At 36.7% G+C, this 22,706-nt stretch overlaps 1 protein-coding gene across 3 annotated transcripts in view; it reads left to right on the top strand.

Annotated features, from left to right (window-relative positions):
* Positions 1–22,706, top strand: part of MGAT4A (alpha-1,3-mannosyl-glycoprotein 4-beta-N-acetylglucosaminyltransferase A) — a 116,996-nt gene that overhangs the window by 67,315 nt on the left and 26,975 nt on the right. For all 3 annotated transcript variants that reach the window (XM_021671759.2, XM_064371402.1, XM_064371403.1), the window contains 4 exons: positions 1,062–1,195; positions 12,360–12,406; positions 14,143–14,256; positions 15,113–15,188. In XM_021671759.2, coding sequence (XP_021527434.1) covers positions 1,062–1,195; positions 12,360–12,406; positions 14,143–14,256; positions 15,113–15,188 — 371 coding nt within the window. The remainder of the gene's footprint in view (positions 1–1,061; positions 1,196–12,359; positions 12,407–14,142; positions 14,257–15,112; positions 15,189–22,706) is intronic.

Here is a 22,706-nt window from a genome sequence, read left to right as displayed (position 1 = left end):
TTTTTTTTTTTCAGGTGGAGTCTTGCTTTGTCACCCAGGCTGGAGTGCAGGGGCACAATCTCAGCTCACTGCAACCTCTGCCTCTCAGGCGATTCTTATGCCTCAGCCTCCCAAGTAGCTGGGATTACAGGTGCGCACCACCACACCCAGATCATTTTTGCATTTTTAGTAGAGGTGGGGTTTTGCCATGTTGATCAGGCTGGTCTGAAACTTCTGAGCTCAAGCAGTCCACCCACCTCTGCCTCCAAAAGTGCTGAGATTACAGGCATGAGCCACTGTGCCTGGCCACAGAGTTTTAATAATATTCCTTTACTCAGTGTCCCTAAATGTTTACTTTCTACATGACCATAGTACAGTGATCAAAAACCAGGAAGTTAATGTTGAAGCTACACTGTTATCTAACCTTTGCTCTTATTTGGATTTTTCGTGTGTTTCATTGTTACTATTTTTCTCTTCCAGAATTCAACTCAAGGTCTCCTATTTCACTTAATTGTCATGGTGTCTTAGTCTTTTCCAACTGGGAACAGTTCATTACTCTGTCTTTCATGACCTTGACACTTTAAAGAGTACTGTTATTTTGTGGAGTATTGACCCAGTTTGTATTTGTCTGATGTTTCTTTACGGTTAAGTTGAGGTTATGCTTTTTTGGCAAGAACAACCACAGAACTGATGTTGTGGTCTTCTCGGCACATCATATGCATTAAGTTGATAGATAAAACATTAATTTTTAAGATATGTTTAGTGTTTTTAAGTTTTAGTTATGTAATACAATTTGCTGTTTATACTTTACAGCCATTCATTTTTAGTGTGAGGTGTAATGTCTTTCATTTTTATCAGTTCTTTTACTTTTTTTTCGTATGATTAAGTCATGTGAAAATGAATTACAGTATTGTAGGTATGCCCTTGTGTTCTTTATTTTTCTTTCTGAAACCTAATAAATTTTGATTTATCAATTATTCATACCAATTTCAGAGGGTGTAATACTTTTCAAATAGAAGCGTTTTTTTGTATTGTCCTTGTAAATTTAAAAAATATAATTACTATATCATTTTTTTTTTCAGTTTCAATAGTCATGGGCATTCCCACAGTGAAGAGAGAAGTTAAATCTTACCTCATAGAAACTCTTCATTCCCTTATTGATAATCTATATCCTGAAGAGAAGTTGGACTGTGTTATAGTAGTCTTCATAGGAGAGGTAATTATTTAATTGTTGTTATGTTTTTACCGTATATAACCTATAAGAATTGAAATCATAATTGAATATTTGAATGTGCTTATATAAGCACTTTTAAAAAATGTGATGAGTAAAGGTTAGGTAATATATTCTATCTGATAGTTTAATGTAAATCTAACTTATGTTATGTTTGCCTTCATTTCTCTCCTGAAATCACAAACCAGGAATAGTAATCTTTGTTGTCAATAGGATGATATACACATAGATCTTTAAGAACATGTTTCCATTTCTAGCTCTAAGATCTAAATTTGGAGATTTGCACTGATGATCTTTGGGAGTCCTGAAACCTGAAAAAGGTTTAGCCTCCTCATCCTTTTATTCTCTCCATCCCTTCTGTTACTACTAAGAAATCATGTGAATGAGAAATACCATACTCCTTATATTTTAGTCTCCTCAAAAGATTTAGAGAAAGAATAAATCTTGAGCAAGTTCTTTTTAAATCATGAGGAATAAGACCCTTGAGTAAATATTTTCTTAATTATTGTATAGAATTTCAGAATGGGAAAGGATTTAGGACATAGTCTAGTTCTGGCCCACTAATTTCTAACTTTTTAGAGTTTCCCATGTCTTTTTAAATGAAAATGGTCTTGATAATTTCCTTAATAGAGAAGTAAACACATGCATACTGTTCAAAACAATTACATAAATGTATAATGAAAAATAACCTGTTACTCCTCTATGTAAATATAACTATTTCAAAATATGTGTTAAGGATTTTTTTCTGTGGCTTGTACAGATATATATGAATGGGATCATTCTATACATATTTTAATGTAATAGACATTTTTCCATGCTAACAAGAATAAATATCAAAACATCATTCTTTATGGCTATAAAATATTTCATTATATGGTTTTAGCACAATTTAATGTCTGACTGATAGACGTTTAGGCTGTTTCCTAACTGATACAGGTTTTCTCTTGTTCAAAAACACCTGAATTCTGTGTAATTGTTGCAAAGCAGAACAGGAAATCATATGTCTGCAGAGGTGATGGCTAAATGAAGTGGTTAGAGACAAAAGGAGTTTTTGGGTGGGTTTCAGGCAGAATATTGCCTAAACCAAAACAACAAATGATGTTGGTGGTAACCATGAAGAGGACTTTATACCGAAGGAATATATATGTATATATTTAGCAACAGGGTCTCACTCTGTCAGCCAGGCTGGAGTGCAGTGGTGCAATTTTGGCTTACTGCAGCCTCGATCTCGCAAGCTCAAACAATCCTCCTACATCAGCCTCTCAAGTAGCTGGGACTACAGTTGTGCCCAGCTAATTTTTTGTGTTGTGTATGTGTGTGTGTGTGTTGAGATGGGGTTTCACTATGTTGCCCAGGCTGTCTCCTGAGCTCAGGCGAACCTCCTACTCTGGCCTCCCAAAGTTCTGGGATTACTGGTGTGCACCACCACACCCAGCCTAGGCTATTTTTTATATTACCCTGTTTATTCATGTTGTTTCAGCAGTTTGCCCCAGGAGCATTCCAAATACCTTACTTAAAAACTGTAGGATTAGAATTTGAGATTCTATAAGGAAATAGCAAATTCATCATCTTGGAAGAGCACCATTGTTCGTCTTCAAAAAATTGAGTTTCTAGAATTCCTGGGTTCATGGAGTGTATAGTATACAGTATGAAAACAATGTTGGTTTCTTTTATTCAGTGTTACTAGTTTACTATTGTACACATTCTAGTTTGTGCTTCACAGGAAGAGTGCCTGAGGCCTTTACTATGCCTTCTTTAAATTCTTTGATTTAAGCTGGTTCAACAGGGCTAGTTAGTTAGCTGGCCTAGGGTCAGAAATAGGAATACAGAAATTGAATAACCAGAGAGTATTAATTAAATTGTTGTGACATTTTTGGTTTTTATTTTTATTTTCTGTTGTATATTTCATTTATATTAGAAAACATTATTTCTTTTGTGTTTTAATTAATTTTTTGATAGATAATACAATCACATGGTTTTAAAAACCTCCATGTGTGTTGTATACACTGAACAGTGTTCCTTCCAATGCTGTGCTTTAGACACTCAGTTTACCCAGATGACTTGATAGTGTACCCATTCCAGAGACATGTCATGGCCCTAATTCTGTACAGTTGGTATAAGGTTAATGTTTCATATTAAAGTATAAACAGTGATTTAGATTTCCTTCTGATTTTGATAAAATATTTTCCTGGTAAATTTATTTTTTTTATCCAAATTTTAAACTTTGCTGTAGGCAGAGGTGAGAAATGCAGGCTCCTATTCTTTTTGTGATTCTTTCCTCTGATTGCTTGTGTACGTGTGTATATTTGTGACTGGCTAGTTAATGGATCTGTTTTTATTTGTTATATTCTAAAAACCTTCTTGGGTTTATTTATTATTTCCTTTTTTGTTTGTTTTCTGATTCATTGATGTCTGCTTTTAACGTTATTAATTTTTTCTTCCTTTTTGGTTCCATTTTCTACTTTTCAAACATGTTCACCCAAATGCTAACTTGATTTATTTTCATTATTTACTTTTTAGATATAAGAATTAATATGCATTTTTCTGCCTGGTGGCAACTGATTTAAGAGTTTTTTTTTTTTCATTTAAATTAATGGGGAAATGTTTGGTCATAATTTTTCAACTGGTGTTTGTATGTGCACGTTTATATATGTTTATACACACATATATACATACAGTTTTTGTTCTGCTGAATTTCTCCCTTTTGTCTTATTATTTTGGGTAGTTGCTGTGCTGGTTCCTTTTTTATAAATCATCATTGGAGATGAAGCTTTCCCTAAGCTGCTGGTTTACAGGAAGATGAGGGGACAGAGTAGCGTTCCAGACAACGACTCTACCTTTCCTTCTGCCACACATTTGGGCCATTTCTTGCAAATACTGCTAGCCTCTGCAGCTCTTCATGTTAGAACTAAACTGCATCCCTTTGGAGTTGGAGAATTTTGGCTATTAATACCTTAAAGTTTGCAGTTTTTGCATCAGGTTCTCATTGATAATTGTATATGATTTCCAGGAGGAAAAGTGGGAAGGAAGTACTATTAGTGTTATGTTATCACCCAAACTGTATAAGTAGCTGGGTCTGTTGTAGTTAGATAGCTTAGTGTGCTTTCAGCCAAGGTTTAGTTACCTGAATGTTTTTGAACTTTTTTCTATCCCAAAGCATCTGAAGAGTACAACAGCTATAGAAACAGTACAAACTCTTTTAGTTGCCTGTTAATCATATGTTTAAATAAAGGCAAATGTGTACATTTCAAGTATTCTTTTACTTACTGAACAAGTGTCCATTGAAGTACCAAAATGAGGAAGGTACAGGAAGAGATTAAAAATCTTCAGAGGCCAGACATGTTGGCTCATGCCTATAATGCCAATAACATGGGAGGCTGAGGCAGGAGGATCACTTCAGGCCAAGAGTTTTAGACCAGCCTGGGCAACAGAGCAAGATTCTATTTCTAAAAACAGTTTTTAAAAATTATCCAGGCATTGTGGTACACACCTGTAGTCCCAGCTGCTCAGGCGGTTGAGGTAGAAGGATCACTTTAGCTCAGGAGTTCAAGGCTTCAGTGAGATGTGATTAAGCTGCTGCACTCCAGCTAGGTGACAGAGACCTCATCTCAAAAAAAAAAACTTCAAAAATCCATTAGATAATAAATGTTGACCCAAAATCGAAGTCTAGCAATACACAAGAATATTAATTTTTTATGCCATTAGCTTTATTTTTCTGCTTTTTGAAAAAAATTGTTAGTTATACATGTACATGGCTAAAGTGTCCAGTAGTTCTACAAAGTTTGTTAAAATAGTCTCTTGTTTTCTTTCTCCCATCCATTCTCCAGCCCCTATTTTCTTTGCTTTCTCTTCCCTATTTCCCCCTCTTCTGGGACCTTTTAGGTTTCTTAGCTCTAGCTGGCTAGCTGGCAAGTAAAGTAAAAAAAAATACTCCCTGTGACTTTCTCTGTATTTTCCTGTGTTCTATTTTATTAGTTTTCACTCTAATATTACTGACTTCCTTCTGCTGCTTTTACTTTGGCTTACTCTTCTTTTTCTAAATTTTTAAGGTGATTGGGTAGATAATTGGTTGAAAGGCTTTCTTCTTTTCTAATATAGTCAATTTAAAGCTCTAACTTTCCCTCTAAACACCACTTTAGCTGTATCCCATAAATTTTGATATGTCATGTTTTTATTTTCATTCAGATCAAAATACTTTCTGATCCTCTTGTAATCTTCTTTGACTCATGTGTTATTTAGAAAAGTGTTTAAAATTTTTTTATCCATTTGAAGATTTCCAGAATTTCCTTCTTTTGTTGACTTGTAATTTACTTCACAAAGAACACATACTTTGCATATTTCAGTCCTTTAAAATTTATCAATACTTGTTTATGATCTAGTATATGGTCTGTCCTGGACAGTGTTCCATGTGTCCTTAAAAAGAGTGGATTCTGGCTGGGCACGGTGGCTCACACCTGTAATCCCAGCACTTTGAGAGGCCGAGATAGGTGGATCACGAGGTCAGGACTTGAGATCAGCCTTGCCAATATGGTGAAAACCCGTCTCTACTAAAAATACAAAAATTAACCGGGCATGGTGGTGTGCACCTGTAGTCCCAGCTACTGAGGCTGAGGCAGAAGAATAGCTTGAATCCAGGAGGCGGAGGTTGCAGTGAGCTGAGATTGCACCACTGCACTCCAGCCTGGGTGACAGTATGAGACTCTGTCTCAAAAAAAAAAAAAATATGAATTCTGTTGTTATCCAGTAAAGTGTCCTCCTCCCTCCCTCCCTCCCTCCCTTCCTTCTGCAATCATCTATCTAATCTATCATCTGTCTGTCTAATCTATCTGTCCATATAATCTATTTATTTTTCAGAGATGGAATCTTTCTTTGCCACCCAGGCTAGAGTACAGTGTTGTGATCATAGCTCACTGTAACCCTAACTCCTGGGCTCAAGTGATTCTCCCACCTTGACAAAACACTGAAATTACAGGCATGAGCCACCATGCCTGAACCTGGCTAATTTTTTTTTTTTTTTTAATTTTTGTCTCACTATGTTGCAGTGGCTGGTCTTGAACTCCTGGGCTAAAGCAATCTTCCTGCCTTATCCTCCTGAGTAGCTAGGAGTGTCCTTCTATAGATACATATTAGATCAGGTTGGTTGATAGTGTTGTTCAGGTCTTCTATATACTTGCTGATTATTTATCTAGTTTTTACTCTGTCTAGCTTCTATTTTTGATTTTATAAATGCCAGATTACTGTATTGGTTTATTGGTAGTATTTTGGCCTGTAATTTTTAAGCAGCTAGACTTAAAAATGTTTATTTATACATTGTTTATAAATCATACAAACTGGCTGGGCATGGTGGCTCATGCCCATAATCTCAGTACTTTGGGAGGCTGAAGTGGGAGGATCGCTTAACCCCAGGAGCTTGGAATCAACATGGGCAACATAGCAAGGACCCCATCTGTACAAAAAATTAAAATGTAGCCAGGCATGGTGGTGCACACCCGTGGTTCCAGCTACTTGGGAGGCTGAGGTGGGAGGATCACTTGAGCCCAGGAATTGCAGGCTGCAGTGAACTATGATCACACACACCATTGCACTCCAACCTGGACAACAGAGCAAGACTATGTTTCTTTAAGAAAAGAATCATACAAACTACTATAGGATAGAAATCATATGTATTTGTATGTATAATGTTCCATAAAGTTTGCTTGTGATTCAGTAAATATTTACAAGCAAGTAAGTTGCTTGTAATTCAGTATGTGTTTTTACAAGCCTCTGCCCGTTGAAACTTATTTGAGAAGGACAAGAGAGAAAATCCCCAAATATGTAATATGTTAGGTGGGTACTAGATGATAATGAGTGCTGAAGAGAATATATCAGTAAATAAGAAAAGAGGCTTGCAGGGCTGGGCGCGGTGGCTCATGCCTGTAATCCCAACACTTTGAGAGGCCGAGGTAGGCGGATCATGAGGTCAGGAGTTCAAGACCAGCCTGACCAACATGGTGAAGCCCAGTCTCTACTAAAAATACAAAAAATTAGCTGGGCATGGTGATGCACACCTGTAATCCCAGTTATTCAGGAGGCTGAGGCAGGAGAATTGCTTGAACCCAGGAGGAAGAGGTTGCAGTGAGCCAAGACCACACCACTGCACTCCAGCCTGGGTGACAGAGTGAGACTCCATCTCAAAAAAAAAAAAACAAGAAAAGGAAAGAGGCTTGGGGTTGCCCAGGGACGGTGGGCAGGACATTTGGGCAAAAGCCTGAGGGATGTAAGAGTTGGACAATCCAAGCAGAAGAACTATATGTGCAAAGGCCCTGTGGCAAGAGCACTGGTTGGCACATTTTGCCAAACAGCAAGGAGAGGCCTGTATGGCTTGAGCAGAGAAGGTGAGGGGCTCAGTAGCAGGAGGCAGTCAGAGAAGGGTGGGGTGGGTCAGATCATGTAGGATGCTACAGGCCATTGCAAGAACTTCGCTTTTACTCTAAGTCACTGGGGCTGGCAGACTTTTTTCAAAGGACCCATAGTAAATATTTTAGGCTTTGGGAGTCATACAGTCACTGTTGGAACTCTTCAGCTCTGCCATTTTAACCTGAAAACAGACATAATATATAAATGAGTGGGGTTGTGTTTCAATGAAGTTTTACTTTAGGATAACAGGCAGCAGATCTGTTTTGCCAAACCTGGCCCTAATTTAAATGGAAAACCATTTGAAAGTTTTGAACAGAGAAGACACTTGACTAACCTGTTTTTTTTTTTTTTAAGTATGTTAAAAGCCTTTTTATTCTGAAATAATTTTAGATTTACAGAAAGTTGCAAAAATTATAGAGGATATTTTCTTCACTCAGCTTGCTCTAATGTTAACAACTTACGTAGCCATATTATAGTTTTCAAAACCAGGAAATAAACACTCAACTAAACTATAGACTTTATTTGAGTTTCATGTTTTTCTGCCTGGGTTCGCCTTTCTGTTCCAGTGTGAACTGTGGATTACCACATAGGAGTTAGCAGTTCTCATGCCTTAGCTTCTTCCTGTCCATGACAGGTCCTCAGTATGTTTGTGTCTTTCATGAACTTAGACAGTTTTGATGAGTACTGGTCAGTTATTTTGTAAAATGCCTCAGTTTTGTTTTTTCTGATATTTTCTTATGATTATATTTTGGCTCTGCATTTTTGGCAAGAATAATATGGCTTACCTTTTTAAAAAGGATCCTGCCGTCTGCTTTGGTAAGGGCAAAAGAAAGGAGACTACTTAGAAAGCTGTTGCCATAATCAAGGTGAGGCTTGAACTGGGAGAATGTTCATGGAGGCGGTCAGAGATGGGTAAATTATGAACATATTTTGAACTAAATGGGTTCTAATAAAAATGAGAATCATTGCTATAGCATCAATATACTATTAAGGACAAAGCCCCAATTAATGAACTTAAAATAGCCCTTTTAGTGTTTTCTGTTTATTTTTGTATGTTTGAATAGAAATATGTATCAGATTTAGGCTTAAATGTCAAATCTTCAGAGAGATTTTCTCTAAATATAATGTTTAAATAGGTTATCTCTATTTTACCTCTATTACTGCATTCTGTTTTTATAATACAATACTCAGTTATATATGCACATACATATGTGTACATATTTTTGTTTGTTTATGAACTGCTTCTCTTAGCAGTTTTAAGTTTTACAAGGCAGAGATCTTTATTTACCAATGTATACTCAGAGCTTGATAATATGGATACAGTGGATCCATATATGTACCCAGTATGGACACAATGTATATATCCATCCATTTCTTTTCTCCACATTCTTCCTAATACTGGTTATCTTTTGCCTTTTTGACAATTAGCCATTCTGACCGATATGATAACATCTGATTGTGGTTTTAATTTGCATTTCCTTAATGATTAGCAGTGTTGAGCATTTTACATATATCTGTTGGCCATTTGTGTATCTTCTTTTGGGAAATGTCTATTCAGGTCCCTTGCCTATTTTTTCAGTGGTTTTTTTTTTTTTCCTCCTGTTGACCTGTTTGAGTTTCTTACATATTTTGGGTATTAACTTCTTATCAGAGGTACAGCATACAAATATTTTCTCCTAACCCATAGGTTGTAGAGCCACTATTAACACTGTTATTTCCTTTGCCATGTAGAAAAATTCTAGTTTGATGTGATCCTATTTGTCTATTTTTGTTCTTGTTGCCTGAGTCTTTGGGGTCATATCCAAAAAACCATTGCCCAGGCCACTGTCATGTAGTTTTTCCCTTGTTTTCTTCTGGTGGTTTTAGACTCTTCTTTTGTTCTTAATCCATTTTGAGTTGATTTGTATATTTGGTGTGAGTTGAAGGTCCACTTTCTTCTGTATGGATATAGAGTTTTCTCAGCACTGTTTGCTAAAGAAATTTTTTTCATGGAGTATTCTTGGCACCTTTGCTGAAGATCAATTGACCATACGTGCATGGGTTCATTTCTAGGCTCTATATTCTGTTCCATTGGTCAGTGTGTCTATATAAAAATATGGGAGAGGAGGGAGTACTTCCTAACTCTTCTCAATGAGGCCAGTGCTACCTCAGAATTTTGATAGGGATTGCATTGAATCTGTAGATCACTTTGGGTAATATGGACATTTAAATAATATTAATTCTTCCAATTCATGAACACAGAATGTCTTTCCATTTATTTGTGTGTTCTTCAAATTATTTCATCAACATTTTATAATTTTCAGTGTCTAGTTCTTTCACTTCCTTTGTTAAAGTTTTTCCTAAGTATTTTTTGGTAGCTATTGTAAATGGGATTGTTCTCTTGATTTCTTTTTCAGATTTCTTTGATTTCTTTTGGAACTGGTCCTACTCAACTTTGTATTCCTGTTTCCTTTGGTGGACAAAACACTGTCCCTCATTAAATGCTTATCAAATTGCATTTCAGGTTGTTAAACACAGTGAAGTTCATAAAACCATGATTGTTCATATTCTCCAAAATTACAGCTTGTTGAGCAGTTAAATACTCATTGGTCAAATTTGTGAATGACTTATTTAAAAAGAAATCACTAATGTTTGGGCTTCTATCGAGGAAGTACAGAGAGTTTTGAGCTATATTCCAATTGTGTCTCCGTAGTTTGTTAAGAGTTTAAAGGGTATAGTCTCATGAAACTATCTTACTCATGAGTCGTTAGACTTTACAGCAAAAATTAGAATTACTTTCAATTACAGAAATTAAAATATATTTTCAGAAAGCCTGTAATAAGAACTTTTTCTAATTTGATGGTTTTGTAACTTCCATGATTAAGGTATACCTTTTTTGTTTGTTTTTCTCAAGTATTAAGTGTTTTGACAGTCTTTATAACATAGATCATATTTTATATATCATTGAGCCTCTTAACAATTGAGCATTGTAATATCTTATCACTATTTAAAGTTGATAGGTAGGTGTATTAGTCCGTTTTCATGCTGCTGATAAAGATATACCCAAGAATGGGTAATTTATAAAGAAAAAGAGTTTAATGGACTCACAGTTCCACATGGCTGGGAAGGCCTTACAATCATGGCGGAAGACGAAAGGCCTGTCTAACATGGCAGCAGACGAGAGAAAATGAGAATCAAGCGAAAGGGGAAACCCCTTATAAAACCACCAGATCTTGTGAGACTTACTCAGTGTCACACGAATAGTATGGGGGAACTGCCCCCGTGATTCAGTTATCTCTCCAGGGTCCCTCCCAGAACACATGGGAATTATGGAAGCTACAGTTCAAGATGAGATTGGGTGGGGACACAGCCAAACCATATCAGTAGGGCATTGGCTGGCTCAAAAATGTGGCCATGGCCCTGCAACACATCCTGCCATGTTCCTGGCCTGGTTGTCCCTTGGGCTTCCTGGGGTCCTTGAAGGGGTTAGGATCTGGAGTTAAGAGAAAAGTGGTGTCTGGACACACGCACTGGAGAAATAGTGCTCATAATTTTTTGCATTTGCCTATCACCTGTGACCCACCCTGTTAATCAGTTGTTACAGCTATCCTAGAAAGCAGTTTCTCCAGTTGTCTCTATTTTACTGGGGAACTGAGGCCCAGAGAGGCTTAGCAGCTCTCCCAAGGTTATCCAGCTGGTAGGAGGCAAAGCTGGAATTCTTACTTTGGCCCAATTCCATGGTCTTTGACATAACATCAGAGACAGACTCAGTTTACCTCTTAGAAGAGAAGAGCTAATGATATTTATCTCTGTTAGACCCCTGGGAGCCAGGGTCCTGGAAGAAGAAGCCAGTTCTTACTGTTGGACATCACCTCTTCCAGGCAGCCTCCTCTTATGCCTCTACCCTCCAGGCTGGGTTAGATCTGAACTTGGTTGAAAATGTCTGTTTATAACATGTCTGCCATGCTTAGAATTGTCTTGTTCACTGCAGTGGTTCCAGCCTGGCCTAGAGTAGGCACTCAGTAAATGTTTGTGAAATGTAAATATGTGATTCATTAAATGAGTAAAGAAAATAAAGTAAAATTAATAGGAAGTATTAGTTCATAATTCAAGTAGTACTTGAATTATGTAATTCAAGTACTTGTTCATAATTCAAAAATATGCAGATCTGATAAATGTTTATTTCTAACAGATTAAAGTGCTTTTGATTCAGTTATCAGTATCAGTGTAATAATAATATAGCATAATAATACAGCTGCTTTTTATTACATAGTTTTATCATTTATCTCATAATCTCTAAGGCATTTTTTCCCTTTTTTTTTTAATAGAATAGGAAATTGAAACTCAGAGAAATGACTTACTTTAGAGTATACAGTTCAGTAGCCACAGAGGCAAATCTTGAACCTAGGTTTTATGATTCCAAGTAGAAAAATCTTTATTCATATCATTCAGCATCTGTTACTAATATTATTCACTATAGTTTGGATGTTTTGATAGAAGTAGAGATTGCTTTTGTGCTCAGTTTTCCTACTGAATCCAACACAGATAATTAAAAAAAATAAAAACTTTAAATCTGCTTATTTTGTTAGTAAGTGCTCAATGACATATAGTAGTACAATAGAACAATAGAGAAATGCAAATCTAATGAATTGTCTAAAAATTTAATGTATGTTTTCAATGAATATTTTTGTCATTCATTTAATTTTGAGTTCAATATTGACAGTTAAGTAAAAATAAAAAACATGAATGTAGATACATTTTTTTTCTTTCCCAGACAGATATTGATTATGTACATGGTGTGGTAGCCAACCTGGAAAAAGAGTAAGTTCTTCTTAATTATAAACATAAAAATATTTTGGTGACGGTTATCTCCTGGTTTCTTGCTAAAAGAAAATGCCTTCCTTGATAGTTCATTTCTCTGTGGAGTTCACTGTTTATGAGATCACCTCTGATTGGTATTTTGTATTGTCATAAAGTGGTGCAAATATATCCAGTTATGTGATGGGATAAATTGGTATATTTCATTTTAGAAAAGACTTGAATGTCCTGTGTATGTAACACTATTAAATAACAGTCTTTATTCTTGAAGACAATGAATATAGAGAGAATCATATGGGATTAAATCTTTCACATTGTACTTACCAGGCAAAATTTTCTGCTCTCCGGGGAGATATTCACATAGCAATTTCAGACCTCAATTTTAAACTATGTCTTAATCTATTCTTCTATTCTGCAAGGATTGAGTAGCAGTTTATGAGCAAGGCACATGGCAGGTAACAGAGGGAAAGCTTAGTAAGTTTCAGGTATTATTATTTTTATAATATTGCCGTAACAGTTTTAAAATGTAATAAAATTAGTCTTGCTATGAGTTTCTTCATTAAATTGTATCTGTTTTTTGTCCCTAAAAGACATACCTTCTACTTAAAAAGAAAAGACAAAAAAGAAGCAACAATCATTTGCTAACCCTACGTTGAAAATAATGTGGCTCTTTTTCTATCCAAATGTTAAAATCAAATATTTTAAAAAGTTATGCATAGTTCAGGATTAAATTGTTATTTGTTTGATTTCCTGAAGTGCTGACTTTCTTGGAAGTCTTTATAGAAACACAATTTGGCGTAGACTTCTTAAGTGAAGGAACAGAGCAATGACGATGGGCCCCCCTTCCCACGGACTCCACGGGCAGGCCCATGGGCTTCTGCAGGGACTCTGTTGATTTACATCTTCCTCTGCATATGGAAAACCAAGCTCAGAAAAAAAAGTGCAAGGGCAGGCAGTTGCACTACCATTATGTGGAGATTTGCAAAAATGAATCAAGGGAGGATGCAAAAGCGAAAGAAATTACATTTGAGTCAGCACAGACTAATTAAAAAGTTTAGAAAGGGTTCTCAGCCTCACACTGTGGAAATTTTGGGCCAGATAATTTTGTGTTGTGGGGGCTGTCCAATGCATTGTAGAATGTGGAGCAGGATCCCTAACGTCTACCCGCTAGGTGTCAGTAGTAGTGACCACCACTGTGGGAACCAGAACGTCTTCAGACATTGCTAAAGTCCTCCAGAGGGACAGAATCACCCCCAGTTGAGAAACACTGGCTGAGAATGACATGTGGTCTCTAATCTACAGGCAGAGCTTCCTGAGGATGTCAGAACTTTGGTTTTGCATAAATATATGTATTTTAAGATACATACATACTTATTTGTTTTTCTTCAATTTTCTGTTTTCTGTGAGACCTTGATTTTTTTTTTTTAAATTCAGGCACATTTTAGGAACATCAGTGCCTGCAGTTGGCTTAGGATTTCTTTGCTACTTTAATAATAGCAGTATTTTATAGTTTTTAAAGCAGTACTTAAAAAAAAAAAACTTTTGCTATTGGAGAAAGCTGTATTTTCTGGTAAATGAAATCAGCGATGAGCTGCTCCATTTAACACCCTGTGGCCATAACGTTTTATGTTGCTACAAATGATTACTGATGTGTTTTATGTTAAACACAGTACATTGAGCGTTAAGATAAATAAAATTCCACAGAACTTAAATAACTCAGCTAACCTTTCTCATAATAGATTTTCTAAAGAAATCAGTTCTGGCTTGGTGGAAGTCATATCGCCCCCTGAAAGCTATTATCCTGACTTGACAAACCTAAAGGAGACATTTGGAGACTCTAAAGAAAGAGTAAGGTGAGCATGTGCTGTTTCAAATCCTCTGCACTTGTGAGCTTATTTAAATATCTAATACATGTAGTTTTTATTTATCGAAGCTGAAAACATTTTAGAGTTGAATTTGGTAAAATATTCTAGGTAAGTCTCATTACGTCCAGGACAGTTTGTGAGATAAGGTAGGGTTTTCTTAGAATATGTAAAAACTTAATATCAGCTTTTAACTGTGTTTTCTTAAACTAGCTTTTAGATCCACTTCTCTTATTTAACTTTCATCAGGGTGTTTCTGTAGGCTACCAGGAATTCACTGACAGGATTTAATACTGTGAATTTAAATATGAAGTTTTTTTTTAAGCATTCAATACATATTTATGAACTTTTATCTGCATGTAAAACAGTCCTAGGCACCAGAGCAGGGATCCTAAAAGTATAACTTTTGAAGCACTCATTTGATGAGACATTAAGATATTACTGAAAAAAGGGTATGTGGTCAAGGAAGTTTGGAAAATAATGGATTAAGAATTTTTTTTCCAAGAAATGTCTTTACTGCTGGGTATTTTAGTGCTTCTTGTGAACTAGTATGTTTCTAGAAGGGGAGTGTGTACACAAACTTACTTGACATTAGACTTCTTTTTTCCTGAGGACAGCTTGAGGATTAGTGTTCTTGGGAATACATTTTGATAAAATTCTTCATTAGAGGAAAGTGAATTTTCTTTACTCTCTGTTCCAAATGAGTGTGTGTCTGTGTATGTGTGTGTGTGTGTACACATACACATAGATGACATGTTATACAGACACTTGAGGTTTATACATTTAATCTTATTTTACTAAATTTGAGTGTGATTCCTTACATACTTTTTGAAAATGTTTATTTCAGATGGAGAACAAAGCAAAACCTAGATTACTGTTTTCTAATGATGTATGCTCAAGAAAAGGGCATATATTACATTCAGGTAAGTATGGTTTTTCCTTTAACGTTTTTCACACTTCTAAAGAAAAAGTGTTATCAAGGGTATGTTCTCATTAAAACAGGAAGTTTTGAAAATGAAAACCCTCTGAGATCTGTTAGATCGTAACTGTCTCAGAGCAGAGGGGTATCCATGGTAACCGAGCATGTGGGCTCTGACATTTCTCTGTTGAGCAGCGACACCCGCCCTCCACTTAGCAGGGGACCTGCAGCTCACTATTTTTCCTCTCTTTCTCCCATTCCTCCATCTTCTCTCCCCTCTTTCCTCTCTCCACTGTCAAAAGAACTAAGATTTCATGTGGCAGATTTTAAAGAGGAATTTTCTTACCATTTTTCTTTAGTGGTCTTACAGGGAAATAATTATTTTGTAGGCCACAATACTGTTACCACTATTTTGACATTTAATTGTAACAGTCCAGTTTTTAGCCCCACAACAGCCCAATTTTTACCAAGAACACAATATGTCGTGGGATTACAGACGTGCGCTGCTGCGTCCGACATGTAGCGTGTTTTAAAATCAGGAAGTATGAGGCCTCCAACTTTTTTTCAAGACTATTTTGGCTGTTTAGGTTCACTTGAGACTCCGTGTAAATTTTGGGAAGATTTTTTCCTATTTCTGTAAAAAAATGCCTTGGGGATTTTGGTAGGGATTGTATTGAACCTATAGATCACTTTAGGTAGTGTGGACATTTTAATATTATTAAGTCTTCCAATACATGAGCACAGGATGTCTTTCCATTTATTTGTATCTTCTCTGATTTCTTTTAGAAATGTTTTGTAGAAAAATCTTTTACCTCCTCAGTTAGGTTTATTCCTAAGTATTTTATCTTTTTTGATACTATGGTAAATGGGATTGTTTTATTGATTTTGAGGGGGGGAGTTGGTCATTGTTAGTATACAAAAATACAGCTTTTTTGTGTGTTGATTTTGGATCGTGAAACATTGCTAAAATTGTTTATTGTTGTAGTTTTTGGTAGATTCTTTAGGTTTTTCTACATATAAGATCACTTTATCTGCAAATAATGTTAATTTTACTTCTTCTTTTCCAGTTTGGGTGCCTTTTACTTTTTTTCTTAATTGCTCTAGTTAAGATTTTCAGCACTATGTTGACTAGTAATGGTGAAAGTGGGACTCCTTGCCTTGCCCCTAATCTTAGAGGGAAAGCTTTCAGTGTTTGCTGTCAAATGTGATATTACCGATGGGCTTTTCATATATTACCTTTATTTGTTGAAGAAGTTTTTTTTCTGTTTCTAGTTTGACACATTTTTTTTTAATCATGAAAGTGTCTTGAATTTTGTCAAATGCTTTTCCATATCAATTGAGATGATCATGTGTTTTTTTCTTCCATTTTGTAAACATAGTATGTATTATACTGATTGATTTGTATGTTGCACGATCCCTGTATTGCAGTTATAAATCCTACTTGGTTATGGTGTATATAATTCTTTTAATGCACAGTTTAATTCCATTTGCTGGTGTTCTGTTGAGGATTTTTGCATGGAATATTGGTCTGTAGTTTTCTTGTATCTCTGTCTGGTTTTGGTATCAGAGGAACGCTGGCCTCATAGAATGTGTTGGAAAAGTGTTCCCTCTGTTTCAGTTCTTTGGAAGAGAACTGTTTGAGGAGGATTGATGTTAATTCTTCGAGTGTTTAGCAGAATTTTTTCCAGTGAAGTTCTCTGGTCCTGAGCTTTTCTTTGCTGAGAGGTTTTTGATTACTGCTTTAATCCCCTTACTTCTTATTAAGTGTGTTAAAATTTTTTATTTCTCCATGATTCACCCTTGGAAAGTTGTATGTTTTTAGGGGTTTATCCATTTTGTCTAGATTATCCAATTTGTTGGCACATAATCGTTCCTAGTAGTCACTTGTAATTCTTCTGTTTCTGTGATATCCGTTGTTGTGTTCCCTCTTTCATTTCTAATTTTAGTTATTTGAATCTTCTTCCTTTTTTCTTAGCTAATCTAGCTAAGGGTTTGTTAATTTTATGGATCTTTTCAAAAACCAACTCTAGGTTTCTTTGATTTTTTTTTTCCTGCTGTTTTTTTTTTCTATTTGTTTGTTTGATCCAATCTTTATTTTTTTTCTTCCTTCTGCTAATTTTAGGTTTATTTTGTTTTATTTTTTCAGTTTCCTTGAGGTATAAAGTTAGGTTGCTGATTTGAGAATTTTCTTCTTCTTCTTTTTTTAATGTAAATGTTTACTGGTATAAACTTCCCTCTTTGTGTGGCTTTTTGCTACATATCATAAGTTTTGGTATATGTTTTTCTGTTTTCTTTTGTTTCTGGATTTTTTTCTAAATTCCCTTGTGATTTCTTCTTTTACCCATTGGTTGTTTAGTGGTGAGTTGTTTAATTGCCGCACATTTGTGTAATTTCCTGTTTTTTTTCTTTTGTTGTTGTTTGTTTTTCTTCTGATATTGACTTCTAGTTTCATTTTGTTGTGGTTAGAGAAGATAGTCTTCTTAAATTCATTGGTGGGTGGCACTGGCTCACACCTGTAATCCCAGCACTTTGGGAGGCTGAGGTGGGCAGATCACTTGACTTCAGGTGTTCAAGACCCATCTCGGCAACATGATGAAATCCTGTCTTTACTAAAAATACAAAAAACTAGCTGGGCGTGGTGGTGCATCCCTATAGTCCCATCTACTCGGGAGTCTGAGATGGAAGGATTGATTAAGCCCAGGAGATCGAGGCTGCAGTGAACCTTGTGCCACTTGGGCAACAGAGTGAGAACCTGTCTTAAAAAAAAAATTGTTGAGACCTTATGGGGCCTAACCTGTTGTCTCTTTTGGAGAATGTTCCATGTGCGTGCTCTTGAGAAGAATGTGTATTCTGCTGCCGTTGGGATCAGTGTTCTTTATGTCTGTTGGGTCCCTTGATTATAGTGTTGTTTAAGTCCAGTGTTTCCTTATTGGTCTTCTGTCTGATCGTTCTATGCATAACTCAAGGTGGAATAGTGAAGTCTCCTACTGTTACTGAGGTAGTGTTTGTTTCTTCTTTCAGTTTTGTCAGTGTCAACTTCGTATATCTGAGAGCTCTATTATTAGGTGCATCTTTATTTAGAATTGTTATGTCTTTTCAGAGATTTAACCCTTTTATTATTGTATAATGTCCTTCTTTGTCTCTTGTGTCAGTTTTTGTTTTAAAGTTTTATTTTGTCTAAGTATGGTCACCCTTGTTTTCTTTCGGTTCTGGATTGCATGAATTATCTTCTTTCATTCTTTCACTTTTAACCTATGTATGTCTTTTGATGTAAAGTAAATTTTTTGTAGGTAGTGTATTAATGGATCTCATTAAAAAAATTTTCATTTGGCCTGTCTTGTAATTGAGATGTTTGACCCATTTACATTTTTAGTGATTGCTGATACAGAAGGACTTACTATTGCCATTTATTTAATTGTTCTTGTATGTCTTGGAACTTTTTGTCTATCTTTTCCTCTCTGGCTGCTTTCTTTTGTATTTTGTTGTTTTTTTAAAATAGTGACGTACTTTGATTTCCTTTCCATTTCCTTTTGTGTATATTCAATAGATACTCATTTTATAGTTACATTTGCAATTACATATCTTAAAGTTATAACAGTCTATTTAAAGCTGATTACTTCAATGACACGAAGTCTCTACTCCTTTACATCTCTGCCTCCCCTGCACTTTAATTTATCAGTGACACCAGTGACCTCTTTTTATATTGCATATACATTAATTTAGATTTATAGTTACTGTTTATGCCTTCGGTCTTTAAGAAGTGATTTTATGTGATTAAAAGATTTAAAAGGGGTACCAGATTTTAAAGAGATTCATGCACCTGCATTACTTTACTACAGTAGTCTATATTTATCTGGATATTTACCTTTACCAGGGAGTTATATGTTTTTACATGGTGCTTTATTGCTGCTTATTGGCCTTTCACTTCAACTTGAAAAATTTCCTTCAGCAATAGGGCAGGTCTAGTGTGATGAACTCACTCAGCTTTTGTTTATCTGGGAAAGTCTTAATTTCTTCTTTCCTTTTTTTTTTTGAGATGGAGTTTTGCTCTGTTGCCAGGCTGGAGTGCAATGGCACAGTCTTGGCTTGCTACAACCTCCACCTCCTGGGTTCAAGTAATTCTCCTGCCTCAGCTTCCTGAGTAGCTGGGGTTACAGGCGCCCGCCACAATGCCCAGCTAATTTTTGTATTTTTAGTAGAGATGGGGTTTCGCCATGTTGTTCAGGCTGGTCTCAAACTCCTGACCTCAGGTGATCCACCTGCCTTGGCCTCCCAAAGTGCTGGGGTTACAGGTGTGAGCCACTGCACCTAGACTTTTTTACTTTTGAATTACAGTTTTGCCAGGTATAATATTCTTGGTTGGCTGGTTTTTGTTTTGTATGTTTTAACACATTATTCCACTCTCTTCTAGCCTACAAAGTTTCTGCTAGGAAATCTGCTGATAATCTAATAGACGCTATCTTGTATATAATGGGTCACTTTCCTCTACTGCTTTCAGTATTCTTTGTGACTTTTGACAGCTTTATTATAATACTTTGAACTTCCCATTTATCTTCTCATATTTGGAAAGTTCAAATAGGCTCTTTTCTCCTTGTAGAACTCTCATAATGTGTATGTTTCACTTTTTGCTGTCCATAAGTCCTTTAGAATATCGTTATTTTTCTTATATTCTTTTTTCTTTTTGCTCCTGTATCTCAGTAATTTCAAAAGTCCTATCTTTAAGTTCACTGATTCTTCTGCCTGCTCAGGTCTGCTGTTTAGTCCTAGTGAAATTTTCAATTCAGGTTTTATATTCTTCAGTTTTAGAATTTCTCTTTGGCTTTTTATAGTTTCTATCTCTGTTGATATTCTCATTTTGTTTATGCATCATATTCCTGATTTCATTTAGTTGTCTGTCTCTGCTCTCTTTTAATTTACTGAGCAATCTTATGACAATTATTTTGAATTACTGGGCAATTCATATGTCTTCATTTCTTTGGGGTTGGTTGCTGGAGTTTTAATTTGTTCCTTTGGATATGCCATATTTTTGTTTATTTGTGTATCTTGTTTTTTTGTTTTGGGATCTTGGCATTTGAAAAATCAGCCATCTCTCCCAGTCTTTGCAGTCTGGTTTCGTAGTGGGAAAATTTTATTCAGTTAGCCTAGTTAGAGACCCTGGAGCCCTTTTGAGCCTTTTCTGAGCATGTCCTCTGTGGGCTTGTGGGTGTAATCTAATTGAAGGTCACTGGTTTCTACTCAGGAACTCGGCAACCCTGTGACCTTGTCGGTATTGCAGTAAGCCACAGTACTGGAGCTCCACCTAGTGTCTCTCTGTTGGTACTGCAGCCTCTGGTGCCAATCGATCGCCTTTGTTCTTAGCCCCCAACCTGGTTCCCTGTTCCTGTCACTACTTTGATTTAGATGAGACAGAAATCAGTCCCTCTCGCTGCACTTAAAAAAGTAAAGAACACAGGGTGTACACCAACTTCTTTCTTCTCAGGCAGAAGACGGGAATTGAGTGTTTCCTCATGCTGTACTGTGCCAAAGAGAAGGTCTCTGGCTGTCAAACGCTCAGATTTTAAATCTGTGTGTCGTGTGGGGAATGTGTCTTGTGTTTCTGGGTTTCCTGTTTCTGTCTTGCTGATGTCACTCTAACACAGCCCTCTTTTACAGTAGAGGATCATGCTACCTTTTTTTGCTGTCACTTAACATATTGTTGATATGTACCTTTATATGCCAATAAATATAGATAGGTGTGATTTTTAATCCCTTCTTGAAGTACTGTTATTTAGATATCATAGTCAACCTTCCTGTTGGTCATTTAGATTGTTTCTAATTGTTGAGCTTTTTCGAAGGCAAATTCAATGACCATTGTTTTGTTTTGTTTTTCAGAGACAGTCTCACTGTCACACAGGCTGAAGTGCAGTGGCACAGTCACAGCTTATGGCAGCCTTAAACACCTGGGATCAAGTGATCCTCCTATTTTAGACTCCCAGAAAGCTAGGACTACAGGCACACACACCATACCTGGCTAATTTTTTATTTCTGTTTTGGTAGAGATGGGAGTATTGCTGTGTTGCCTAGGCTGGTCTTGAATTCCTGGCCTCAAATGATCCTACTGCCTCTGCCTCCCAAAGAGCTGTGATTACAGTTTTGAGCCACTGGCATCAGTGAACACTTTTTTATTTTTTGAGACAGGGTCTTCCTCTGTTGCCCAGGCTGAATGCAGTGTTGCAAACATACTTCCACTGTTTGCTGCATCCTTGACCTGGGTCAAGTGATCCTCCCACCTCAGCCTCCTGTGTGCCTGGGACCACAGGCATGCACCACCATGCCTGGCTAACTTTTTCTTTTTTACTTTTTGTAAAAACAGGGTCTCACTTTGTTGCTCAGGCTTGAACATAATTATTATTATTATTTGAGAAATCGTCTCCCTCTTGCCCAGGCTGGACTGCAATGGTGTGATCTCTGCTCACTGCAACCTCTGCCTCCTGGGTTCAAGTGATTCTCCTGCCTTAGCCTCTCAAGTAGCTGAGATTACAGGTGCCTGCCACCATGCCTGGCTGACTTTTTATATTTTTAGTGGAGACAGGGTTTCACTGTGTTGGCCAGGCTGGTCTCGAACTCCTGACCTTAAGTGATCCGCCCACCTCAGCCTTGCAAAGTGCTGGGATTACAGGCGTGAGCCACCGTGCCTAGCCTGAACAGTCTTAAAATATCACATTTGCCCAAAAATTATGCCTCAAGAAAGAGGGAATTGCTTTATATTCAAGTCTTCACGTGCTCATTATGTGAATTCTCTCAGTGAGATCTACAAGTATTAGTGGGAAAAACATATGAGCCTAAAAAGTTCTCAGTGAATCCTAGTTTTAAATGTTCATACAGGACAGATTTTACATGGGACATTTTGGTCAAGACTAGGATGAGAGGTGATGCGGCGAAGAAATTTATTCCAGACTTGATAATTATCCCCTCGGGATGTGACTCCTCGGTTGCATGTTTTGGCAATGTATCACACCCACAACTCTTAAATAATGCTTTCCGAAAGGCAGTAGAGTCAGGGTTACTTTGTAATTGTCACGGTCATACACCTCAGAGGAAAGGGAGATGCTGTGGCTTTGAATGGAGTTTCCACCGACAGCATCATACAGTTTCATAAAGTGCTTTATCGCAAAGAACTCTGAGTTGAACACGGTGCCTTCTGGAAAACTGATAGATGATGCAGGCACTTCACAGGTGATACTGAGTAATTCTTGCTGTAGCACATAAGAAAGTGCGTTATGGTCCGGGCACGGTGACTCACGCCTGTAATCCTAGCACTTTGGGAGGCCGAGGTGGGTGGATCACCTGAGGTCAAGAGTTCAAGACCAGCCTGGCCAACATGGAGAAACCTCGTCTCTACTAAAAATACCAAAAAAATTAACTGGGTGTGATGCCATGTGTCTGTAGTCCCAGCTACTTGGGGAAGGTAAGGCAGGAGAATCGCTTGAACCCAGGAGGTGGAGGTTGCAGTGAGCCAAGATTGTGCCACTGCACTCCAGCC

This window comes from Aotus nancymaae, unplaced genomic scaffold (assembly GCF_030222135.1).
Source record: "Aotus nancymaae isolate 86718 unplaced genomic scaffold, 86718_ANA_hifiasm-v0.15.2.pri h1tg000131l, whole genome shotgun sequence".
Classification (NCBI taxonomy): Eukaryota; Metazoa; Chordata; class Mammalia; order Primates; family Aotidae; genus Aotus; species Aotus nancymaae.
The sequence above is the reverse complement of the archived record's forward strand: the minus strand, read 5'-3'. Positions and strand labels throughout refer to the sequence as shown.